The 12801-nt window shown below is 39.4% G+C and overlaps 1 protein-coding gene across 1 annotated transcript; it reads right to left on the bottom strand.

Annotated features, from left to right (window-relative positions):
* Positions 1 to 1190: 1190 nt before the first annotated feature.
* On the bottom strand, positions 1191 to 2132 carry LOC128636573 (olfactory receptor 6C1-like). Its single transcript, XM_053689568.1, has one exon. The coding sequence runs from the start codon at positions 2130 to 2132 to the stop codon at positions 1191 to 1193; it is 942 nt and encodes a 313-aa protein (XP_053545543.1).
* Between the last annotated feature and the right edge of the window lie 10669 nt (positions 2133 to 12801).

The following is a 12801-nucleotide window of genomic DNA, read 5'->3' as shown; positions in this document are numbered from 1 at the left end:
TGAAATTGTTAGGGAGAACACCTGCCTCCCGGATTCGGCCGGAAGAAGTATATATATATATATATATATATATATATATATATATATATATATATATATAGACAGTGTATATATATATATATATATATATATTCATATCCATCTTTAGACATGTGTGTATATGTATATATATATATATTTATATATATATATATATATATATATATATATATATATATATATATATATATATATATATAACACAGAGAAAACCCAGCACTCACTTACAAGCTCTCAGCTAAGATTTAAAAGCAAAAATGGAAAGGTTAGTCACCGCATCTGGCCAAATGGGACAAGCTCAGGTACCACGTCAAGGTCCTTTCCATTTTTGCTTTTAAATCTTAGCTGAGAGCTTGTAAGTGAGTGCTGGGTTTTCTCTGTGTGTTGTATTAATTTGTTTTGTAATTTTCCCTATGGTTCTTGCACCCAGACCTGTCTGGGGTTAACTGCTTGTGGCTCTGGGGACAGCACAGCTTCCTGTGAGTGCCAGTGGCACCCAGGGCTGAGCATGTTGCAGGGTCATAGGATGTGTAACCGGTCCGGTATGAGAGTGCAGTTCCCTTCCGTGTTTTGTATATATATATATATATATATATATATATATATATATATATATATATATATATATGTCTATCTCAATGTTAAAGCCCATTTTTGCAATAGTTTATATATTGTGCAATATTTTTGTTCTAATTCTTATTAGATGGTGTTAATATGATTGTAACTGTACTTTGTAATTTATTTTTGATGTGTTTTGCGACACTTTTTAGTTTTGCAAAACAGTTAACCAGAGCTCTGAGGTAGCGGTACTCATTCTAGCATAAATCGTGGTTGCGCTCACACATTCACATTTACTTTCAACTTGCAAAACGAGCACACTTTACTGATATCACTAGTGTGCAAAGATAGTGCTCCAGTGTTATCTGGCCCAAAGTGAGTTATTCTTGAACAGAAAGAGTATACTTCAATATCTGGAAATATTCTACTGCCTCCATGAAAGAAGTTGATAAATATACAATTTAACATAATAAATGAATTCTAGATGTAAGCAACTTATACATATTTTTTATTCCATGCAAGCTTGCTTTCAGAATGTTCATTTGCTTGAGTTATTTGGTGTGCAATTGGGAATTTTGGTTTTCAATATCTTTTTAAAAAGAAACCTTAAATGCTTTTAAAAATCGTCTAAGTGATGATTTCACATCTTTATTTTTCAGGCTGTAAATCATTGGATTCAGTATGGGAACTACTGCTGTATTAAAGAGAGAAAAAAGTTTTTTGCTTTCTAAGTTACCCATTGATTCTGGTGTCAGATATTGGCAGAAGATCGTTGTATAAAGAAGGATAACAACGATGAGGTGGGAGGAGCATGTGTAGAAGGCTTTACGTCTTCCAGTGCTGGAATTAATTCTCATGATGGTGTTAATAATAAACATATAAGAGATGAAAGTGAGACTAAATGGAGTGAAACATCCGATCAAACTTCCAACAATAAGTATATAAAGGTCCAAAAACGTAGTATCACTGCAAATGAGTTTCTTCAATGGCATAACATCACAGAAAAAATGATTTATTATGTTGGATTTATAACATGTGAAGCTTAATATTGCTACTAGTATAGGTGTGACTTCCATAAAACCCATTACCCAAGAGACAGTGGCCAATATAACACAAATATTTTGGTTCATCTTCATACGATAATGCAAGGGGTTACAGATAGCTGCATAACGGTCGTAGCCCATGACCGCTAGTAGTAAAAGCACATCACTTTGCAATGATGAAAATATATACATATGAGTCAAGCAGCTAATAAAAGATGTTGTTTTGTCTCCTGATATGAAGCTAAACAATATATTATGTAGGTTGACGGTGGTTGAGAAAATGTCAATGAGGGACAAGTTACTCAAGAAGAAATACATAGGGGTGCGGAGTTGAGGATCTAGAGAGACAAGCAGAATAATCATTATGTTACCACCAAGACAAATGAGATAAATAAGAAGAATTAGAAAGAAGATCGGTGCCTGCAGCTCGGGCTTTTCAGAAATACCCTTAATAATGAAATAAGTTACTTCAGTGTAATTTATCTGTTCCATGATTGAGATGCTAAAATAAAGAAAATCTTAGTTAAACTTTATTTTTCTATATTTTTTTCCTATAAATTAACTCATTTATTAAAGTCAAGACATAAAAACCTGGTGAAAAAAAATCCCATTTTAATGCCGATTCATCAAGCTCCCGGAGCTTGATCCAGCTGTTTCCATATGAACCTTCAGGTTAGCCGGAAACAGGAGTTAATAAGCAGCGATCTTAAGAGGCGGACAGTAATCTGCCCAATCACATATGATTGGGTTGATTGACATCCCCTGCTAGCGGCCGCAAATCTCCAGGGGGCGGCATTGCACAAGCAGTTCCCCAGAACTGATTGTGCAATGATAAATGCCGACAGCATACACTGTCTGCATTTATCGATGTGCAGCGGACATGATCACTACAGCGGATCATGTCCGTCCGCACTTTCATAAATTGGCCCCATATTATCTAAATTTCTTTATTCTTTTGGTATCCTTTTGTAGAAGGAGCAGTAATGCACTACGGAGAGCTGGCTGAAAGCCAATGAGAAGCAGTAAATATGTACAGCCACCAATCAGCAGCTTCTAAACCTAACTAAATTGGAAAGTTACTTAAAATTCCATGGTCTATCTGAATCATAATAACAATTTAGGGCCAGATTAAGAATGGAGTGCAAATTAACGCTTCCGCTTGAAGGTAAAAGAAAAAAATAAATAAAATCACAGCCCCTGCAAAAAGATAAACTAGTTACAGGTTTAAAAATACATTTTTTTTTTGCCCAAATTCTCTTAGTCTTAGACTGTTCCTTCCTTTGGTGTAGGTTGTTTCTGTAGATATTATTATTCACAATAGTGTTTAATATATTCGACTTTATTCCCTGTCCATATGTGTATTTTTTATGTATAGCCATGGCCGCATTATAACCATTGGCCATATCCAATATGTAAAAGTGTGCTTCACCTCCCAGACTGGTTCCAACATGTGACCATAATATATGGACCATATCTAGTCTAATTGAAGCTATGGTTTTGGCAATATGCATTACGCCAGTGTTAAAAACCTTTTGAACATGCTGCTTCATATGTATCCTCTGGTACCCTTTTGCTAATATAACTGCAATAGGCACAGATTTAACATTCATTTTTTGCTTATATGAAAGTGGTTTTACTATAGAATGATCCATAATGTGCAGACATATGTTGATATACATATTTCATAACCCTAGTAAGTATTTTTGAGTCTTCCTGATTTACATAAAGATACGACACACAGTTATTCTAAAATGCTACTGCCCATAATAATATCTATGTGCCCACTTTAAAGATGGTTGCCAAACATTTGGAACATTGATTTTGAATCACCCATAATTTTACCTGTTTGACCATTTTAAAGATGGCCACTACCAACTTGGATGTTGTCAGGTTAGGAAATGTCCAGAAGAAGACCCAAATGCTAGAGCGAACTTAAACAACACCCTTGCACTCTGAGTTTAATCCAGGACGTGACCCCACGACAACCTCTAAAAAACAATGCACTCACAATATGGAGCAGAGTTAGCCTGAGTCCAAAGTAATTCAAGATATCAGCCAAATAGACTTCTGAGTAAGGAACTGGTTTCAGGAAATGTCTTCCACAGAATCAGGAGAGCAGGGATAGTCCACTTATACTCAAACAGAGGAAGGGTAAAACAAGAAACAGTTAATAATGCAGGAGTAGGTAACTTGTTATCAGGCAGTTTGAGGGTTAACACTGTGTAGTCAGTCCTTGCAGAGTTTGGCAACAGGTACTCAGGCAGTTTGAAGGCTAATACTGAATAGTCAGTACTTGCAGAGTTAGGCAACAGGATATCAGGTAGTTTGAGGGTTAACACTGTGTAGTCAGTCCTTGCAGAGTTTGGCAACAGGTTATCAGGCAGTTTGAGGGTTAATACTGAATAGTCAGTACTTGCAGAGTTAGACAACAGGATATCAGGTAGTTTGAAGGTTAACACAGATTAATTAGTACTTGCAGAGATTGGCAACAGGTTAACATGCAGTTTGAGAGTTTACACTGAATGAACAGTACTTGCAGAGTTTGGCAACAGGTTAACATGCAGTTTGAGAGTTTCACAGAATAAACAGTACTTGCAGTGTTTGGCAACAGGATATCAAGCAGTTTGAAGGTTTACACTGAATGAACAGTACTTGCAGAGGTTGGCAACAGGTAAACATGCAGTTTGAGAGCTTCACAGAATAAACAGTACTTGCAGTGTTTGGCAACAGAATATCAAGCAGTTTGAAGGTTACACTGAATAAACAGTACTTGCAGAGTTTGGCAACAGGTTAACATGCAGTTTGAGAGATTCACAGAATACACAGTACTTGCAGTGTTTGGAAACAGGTTATCAGGAAGTTTGAGGGTTAACCCAGCATAGTCAGTCTTTGCAGAGTTTGGCAACAGAAAATCAGCAGTTAGAGAGTTTCCACAGTGAAGTCCTCACAGGAGCCACAAAGAGTAACAAACAAACGGGCACTGAAGAAACAGGAAGCCCGGAATAAAAAGCCTGGTAGTGACATCATCAGGAAGGGGCGGCTCAGACTACCTGCCAATCAAGCACGAGGACCGCCGGAGCTTCCTAGTGGCCACGCATGACAGATGTCATAAATGTTCCTAAATTGGTGCCAAAATTTGCCACACCCCCTCTTCCATGATAGGATGAACTAGCCTTTAAATATCTTAATCATTCTGAGTGCTGGTATAGTCTTGATAAAGGCCTCCCCAGGCCGAAACGCATTGACAGACCCCCATTTGACATACCAGCCTGAGATACACGGTGAGCACACTTCCTATATGTGCCCTGTTTTAGCAGCAGTTTTTTGGTGCACCTGTATTTTTTTCTTTTTCCTTTAGGCATTCAGACTCTGCAGTCTCTGACCTCACATTACAGATTAAACTGTTAACCACTACAGTCGGATTCATACATCTTGGACTATCTTTTGTTCTTTTTCATTTTTTTCATTTTTTTTGTATTTGGACAATTTTTTAAAATATCATATGGCACTTTATACAACCTAGTTATTATTCCTATTTCCTAATGCAATGTCCTCAATTGTACTGATTTGTAATAGTATCCTTGATTGCATCTTTTTAACCCCTTTATGTAACTTTATGTGATTTTTTTTTTCACACGGAGATATTTGTTACATAAACTGTAACTTAAATGTTACCGTTTCTTTTATCACACTTTTGGTTGCATTTCTGATGTACTGTATCTCAGACTGCTTGCATCTCCTTAGCCTGCCATGTCTGTTAACTCTTTTTAAATCAGCCAATAGGATTGAGCTTGCATTCTATTGGCTGATTGGATCAGCCAATAGGATGAAAGCTCAATCCTATTGGCTGATTGTAACAGCCAATATGATTTTTCCCCTTTAATTCCGATTGGCTGATAGAAATGTAAGAGACGCCATCTTGGATGACGTCATTTAAAGGAAACTTCATTCTTCAAGAGATGTCGTAAGAAGAGGATGCTCCGCGCCGGATGTCTTGAAGATGGAGCCGCTCTGCTTGGATAGATGAAGATAGAAGATGCCACTTGGATGAAGACTTCTGCCCACATGGATAAAGACTTCTGCCAGCTTCGCTGAGGACTTCTGCCGCTTGGATGAGGATGGATGTCCGGTCTTCGAAAACTGTAAGTGGATGTTCGGGGGTTAGTGTTAGGATTTTTAAGGGTTTATTGGGTGGGTTTTAATTTTAGGTTAGGGACTTCGGGCAGTAAAAGAGCTGAATGACCTTTTAAGGGCAATGCCCATACAAATGCCCTTTTCAGGGCAATGGGGAGCTTAGGTTTTTTAGATAGGTTTTTATTTGGGGGTGTTGGATGTGTGGGTGGTGGGTTTTACTGTTGTGGGGTATTTGTATTTTTTAAACAGGTAAAAGATCTGATTTCTTTGGGGCAATGCCCCGCAAAAGGCCCTTTTAAGGGCCATTGGTAGTTTAGTGTAGGCTAGGGTTTTTTTTTTTTTGGGGGGGGGGCTTTTTTATTTTGAGAGGACTATTAGATTAGGTGTAATTAGTTTAAATATTTGATAATTTATTTTTTATTTTGTTCAACTTACTTGTTATTTTTTTGTAACTTAGTAATTTAATAGTAGATTTAAATAACTTGAGTAAGGTTAGGTTTTTAAATATGTAATATAGTTAATTTAATTGTTAGTTTAATGTAATTTTAATATAATAATTAGGGTAGGTTAATTAATAGTTTAATATAGTTTAAAGTAATTGTAGGATAATAGTTAGGGTAGGTTAATTAGTAGTTTAATATAGTTTATTTTAATTCTAAAGGTAAGTTTAAATTTATTATAAGATAGGGATGAGTTAATATTTAATGTAAAGTTAGCGGGTTGTTAGGTTTAAGGGTTAATAGCTTAATTTAGTTAATGGTGATGTGGGGGGCTGGTGGTTTAGGGGTTAATAAGTTTAGTAAGTGGTAGTGATGTGGGAGGCCAGGGGTTTAGGGGTTAATACATTTATTTAGTTGCGGAGGGATCTGGGAGCGGGGGGGATAGGGGTTAATAACTTTATTAGAGTTGCAGTGGGCTCTGGGAGCAGCGGGATGGGGGTTAATAACTTTATTTAGTTGCGGCGGGGTCCGGGAGCGGCGGTATACGGGTTAAACATTTTAGTATAGTGGCGGTGTTTAGCTAAAGGGTATAAAAAAAGTTGGGAAAAAGCTGAATAGCAGCGAGATCGATGACTGCTAGTTAACAACAGTCCGCTGCTCATCGCCCCGTACTTGGTGAGCGGCTTTTTGACAGCTTTTTTTATAAATAAGTAGAGCGTATTTAGCCTCGATATAGCTTTTGCTTCTATTTACCGCTCCACACCAATTGCAGTGATCCTCCAAAAGGATGTTAGAACCCACCGCATACTCCGGCTTTGGAAACAGGGAAGGCCTCTATTTATCATAGTCTGGCGGACCTGATCCGACAGTGCGGATCAGGTCCGCCAGAACTCGCTGAATACGGCGAGCAATATGCTCGCCGTATTCAGCATTGCACCAGCAGCTCACAAGAGCTGCTAGTGCAACGCCGCCCCCTGCAGACTCGCAGCCAATTGGCCACCAGTAGGGGGTGTCAATCAACCCGATCTCACTCAATCGGGTTGATTTCCGGCAATGTCTGCTTTTGGGTGGCTTGTCTGTATGGGATGCAAAGTGATGTGCATACCTGTTGCTCCTCAACTACATAGGTCTGAGGCTTCTCCGTGCAAAGTCCGCTGTCTCCAGGAGCACAGGAGACTATCTCGAGGAGTTGTGCTCTGCCATCCTGTAATCTGATCAGAGGTGCCAAAACTCTGCTTGAGCTAGGGAGGCCGGCCACATCACTCCCGGCATCAGCAGAGGACCAAGTTGGGCTAAATTTAACTGTGGCAGATCGTTGAGGTCGTAAGTCGTGTACTGCTGCTCCAGATAGTTGAATGTCCAGACACCCTTGTTGTCCCTCAGAGAGGGTCTCTTTCTGGGTCGCTGTGCTGTTATGAGAGGAATGGAGGGTAGGCATGCTATCTGTGACAGGTTGGGTTTCATCTGGTAAGGTAACATCATATCTACGTATCCTACAAAGTAGAGTCAGCTCCTCAAACTGGTTATCCATCTTAACCTCTACGTCCCGTAGGAGTGATCTCACAATTGTGTGCAGTGACTTCATGGTGAGATGGAGTCCCAGGCATGGTTCGCTCTGCAGATGTCCATACGGACCTTGTCTGTTTGGCCCCTTCGTGAGTGTGATTACACAGCAACCATCAGAAGCTAAGTAGAGAGGAGGGTCAGAGGTTCCGGTCGATGAAGCGGTCCCCAGTACAATAACTTTCAAAGATCATTTAGGCTGTGGGTAGAATTATAACTCTTTTGTTGGTGTCTTCCCACTAAAGAAGTTAGGTAAAGTCTTGTGAGCATGGGCGCCGCTTCCCGCTATTAGGGTCTCTTCATGATGGAATACTGTACCGCCACTGTCGCACTGAGTGAGCACCCAAATATGTCATCTTTGGAGCTGTAGAAGAGTATTTTAGCCCTTTTTTGCCCTAAAAAAACTAAATTTAATTAAATAGATTCAAGCTATAAGTGGGAGCCTCCGAGAGACACGTCTGGTTTCTTTGGCGGCTAGCTCTGCCCCCGCAATATTCATTTTTAATAAAGTGTTATATTGTGTATTTACTGTAAATAAATAACATTCCAATTTTCTGTTTATAGCAGAATATGTTCTATTTACTTTTAAATAGGTATTTTTATTTATATCTGTATATATCTATACCTATATAAACCATAAAAAATGGGCCTCACTCACTGGATTTCAAAACCTACAGTATTTACCAATATACAATCATCAACATATAGATATATTTTGTACCAAAATACCATAAGATATTTGTAGAATGTATATTTATGAATAAATATAAAATATTCTGCTGTGTGAAGAACATTGGAATGTGAAATATTCATATTTTCATGTTGGGTTAGTGCACTTGAGAATATACGATCAGGTTTGCGAGTGAATAAGATTTTTTCCACTTATTTTTATTTTGTTTTATTTTGTGCATCAACTAGTGTGCGAGCAAAAATTTTAACTTTCAACTTGTAGTACGAGCGCTATCCGACGCACACAAAAAGCTTACTTCTAGTGGAGTTAGCACGTGAGTTGAAATGAAATACCACTCCACTTGTAATCTGCCCTATGCAATATGCTGTGGGATAAAGGGTCTACTACTAAACCATTTTAAAAATAAATTGCAAGTATAGCAAATATTTTTGGTAACTGACATTTAATTTAAAATTTACAATTTTTAATGTAAAGAATGTTATGGAGTTTTTTTTTTATTTTTTTATTTTTCTAATAAGCACATGGCTAAATAATAAGAATAGTTAACCTCAAAGCATATAGATAAGGAGCTCTCAACCAGAGAGCAATAGAGGACTGTAGGGTGAAACCACAAGATCAAATGTATGTATATATAACAACAATTTATTTCATAAAAGAATAGCGAACAGATAACTAAAATTATAATTAAAATACTATATATAGAACTTCCGGTGGGCAGGCATAGCAGCTAGCAGCACGGAGAGTGAGCTCCGACAAAATTCCACCAACTGTTGACTGTTAAAGCCCCACAATTTATCTCCTTGAGCGAGAAAAACAATCTGGAGTTGTCGTTAGGTGAGTGGAGGCAGAAGATTGCAAGAGGGACACTTCCCTCACTGCTGAGAAGGAACAAAGGCATTTTTATTTTACAGCGCAAGTAAAAGTGCCCACCATCTTGGATCCGAAACACCAGAGGCTATAAATCGGTAAATAAGAACCGGAGGGTAAGAGAACACAGAGACTTGTTCTGACAGTGCTAGATACAGGCACATGCCCCACACTCAGGCAGTACTGACAAGAAGCACAGGTGAAACAGTATGTACATCTAATTTGAAACACAACCTGGGATATACAATAACACTGCCTAAACGCTACATACTGGTGGACAGTGCAGGGCCTGTCGAGGCATAAAAGGCAGCACCACCTGGGTTAATGACACTGAATAGATTAAACATACTGTCTAATATCATACATGTACACAGACTTTGGAGCCACCATACACAAACTGACTGAACTTCTTTATGAAAGTGGATCTTTACTTTGTAAGCTCACCAAAGAGCTGCAGTACAGCCATGGCTTCCAAATCAAAACAAACAGAAAGGAAAGCAAAACAAACAACTGAAGCTCAGAGCAGCTCCTGCCCCCCTCTGATAGAAGAAATGCCAGCAGATGTTACACACCGCATAGTAACTCAAATGACTACTTTATTTCTGACCAAGATGGACCAGTTGCAGACTGGGGTGGATGCTTTAGCATCTGAGGTCAAACAATTTTCACAATGACTGGGACATGCGGAACAACACATATCGGATGTGGAGACAGGGCTAATGAAATGCAGGCCACGGTACAGCTACTGGACAGGCAGGTGAAATACCTTACAGATAAAGCTGAGGATTTGGAAAATTGGTCCCGCCGCAACAATCTGCAGCTGGTGGGTCTGCCTGAAACGGTTCTAAACAAAGATCTCATGGATTTTGTACAGAAACAGCTACCGACCTTGTTGAACGTCCCTGCCGGGGCCTTGCCGATAGTGGTGGAGCGTGTGCATCTCATAGGTACGGAACATTCTACCGCTGATCGCATGGGCCCTAGACAAGTGATATTTAAACTGCTCAACTATCGGGCCAAGATGGTCCTTCTGCAGGCCTACCATCAGCTAAGAGACTTACAGTACCAAGGCAGGAAATTGTTTATATTCCAGGATTTTTCCTCAGAGGTGGCACGCAAGCGTAAAGAGTTTGCACCATATTGCAATAGACTATATGGAGATGGGCGAAAAGTCACTCTGTTGTACCCTGCCAGAATGCGGCTTCAGACACCCAGTGGTCCAAGATTATTTGCATCCCCTAAAGAGTTACAGATCTTTTTGAGTAGAGAAGAGAGATCGAAAGGGAATCAGGATGGCTGATCAGGCACAAATGACCCTACAGGGTCTATACCAGACCGTATCAGGAAAAGATTCCAGCTTTGGAATGAAGATCAAACGACTTGAAGTTGGTTCAAACATAAGTTTGGATTTGGAACACTGTTTCACAGAGATCAGTTTAAAGCTTGTTGAAGTGCCTGTTGCACTTCTGTTAATGTTTGTTGTGGTGTGGTTGAGGTCCACCCCAGTGGCAAAGAGACAAGCTGAGGCAGATGTCAGAATTATCTTGGGTCCCTTTTCAGACGGACAAGTTAAAGTATTCTGGGACGTTATAAATTGTGACATTGGCTCGAGGTATTGTAGGGGATATAAGGTGGTAATGTATGATAGATGTTTCATTAATGTTTGTGCAGTATTTTGTTGCTTGGAAGTTATGCTTGCATGTGACCCTAACTCACTTGAGACACTGTTTATATATACCCAACTGAGCAGGCTCAAGGTTTCCTCATGGTACTGGGGGAGATGCCGATTGGACTATATGAGATGTATGCCAATACTGATTATGTTTATACAATGTTTTGCTCCCTAGGAATTTTTGCTGCTTGTAGACCTAATGCCTGGGGAATTTGTATATATATTCAGACAGCTTGGGTCTATAGACTATACTACCAATGGGGTGAAACTGTAAATTAAAGATTGTTGCATGGAATTTGGGGGGGATCACGTCCCCTGCAAAGAGATCTATGATCTTAACACATCTTAAAGCACTGCAGGCAGATGTGGCCCTCCTACAAGAAACACACTTGACTGAGTTGGAACATGTTAAACTACAGAGAGGCTGGGTAGAAAGGTACACTCCAGATGCGGGAAGGAAGCGGGGAGTTGCAATTTTGTTTAGAAAAGGTCTTAATGTCACCGTAACCAAAGAAATTGTAGACGCTGAGGGTAGGTACATCTTGCTAGAAATAGTTTTTTTAGGCAATAAATATCACCTGTGTAATGTGTATGTTCCCAATAGCTGTAAAAAAACTTTTGAAGACATCTGCAAGATACACTACTGGTCACAGCAGATTCACCAATCATAATCGGGGCGGCCTTTAACTTTAGATTAGGGACCCTACTAGGCCCCAGGGTGAGGCGACAAGGAAAAGCAAAAATGAGCGCACAGACCAATTAATTATTGCTTACCGCAAACAAACTTTTAACCTCCTAGATAGCTGGAGGGTTCGTAACCCAGACAACAGGGATTATACATGTTTATCCAAGTAATTTCATACATTATCGAGGATAGATTTCTTTCTCATATCCCCAATGGTCAATGCTGGTGTAATAGATGTAGGTATATTTACAATAATTATCTCAGATCACGCCCCAATATGGTTGACATTCGGGGGGGTGGGGGGGCGTGCAGATCACACAAGGCATCTTGGAAATTCCCTATGTTTTTAGCCCACAGTCACGACTTCAAAATGTATTTGCAGACTGCGTGGAATGAGTACGCTACCCACAATGTAGCTGTGCGCTGTAGGGAGGATTTATATTGGCATGCTTCTAAAGCGGTTATGAGGGGTGAGATAACATCTTACACTGCTAATCACTGCAGGAAAAAACAAACAAATGCTAGAGCGATTGACTAACCAGGTGACAACCACATACTGTAGTTATTTAAATAATCCCACTAAGGAAACAATAAATGCCTATTATGAAAATAAGAAAGAGAGGGATACCTATTTACACTCGTTAGAGGAAACATATAACATACATAGACATGGGATATTTTACAGGATGGGGAACAAGCCAGGCAAATTACTTTCCAACTTAGTGAAAACATGCACAGCTAGAATATATATACAAGCTATGCGTAAGGGGGAGGTCAGGGCGATGAACACATCTGAGATTATGGCTATACTGAGGGAATATTACCATACATTATTTAAGAAACAGGAGGTGGACACACAGGCACAGGAGCAATTCTGGAAAAATAAAAACTGCCACGGATCTCAAGGGAACAAATAGAACAAATTAATGCACCAATAGGGCTGCAAGACAGGCTATTAAAAACTCTCCGGGAGGAAAGGCGGCTGGCCCGGATGGACTACCCATAGAGTATTATAAACTGCTGATTGAGGAGGTCTCACCTGTAATTAGGGATTTATACAATTAATACTTACGCACAGACAATATTCCTAGCTCCCTATTCACTGATGC

The sequence above is a fragment of the Bombina bombina genome, chromosome 7, assembly GCF_027579735.1.
Source record: "Bombina bombina isolate aBomBom1 chromosome 7, aBomBom1.pri, whole genome shotgun sequence".
In the NCBI taxonomy this organism is placed as follows: Eukaryota; Metazoa; Chordata; class Amphibia; order Anura; family Bombinatoridae; genus Bombina; species Bombina bombina.
Note: the sequence above shows the minus strand (reverse complement) of the source record. Positions and strands in the feature narration are given on the sequence as shown.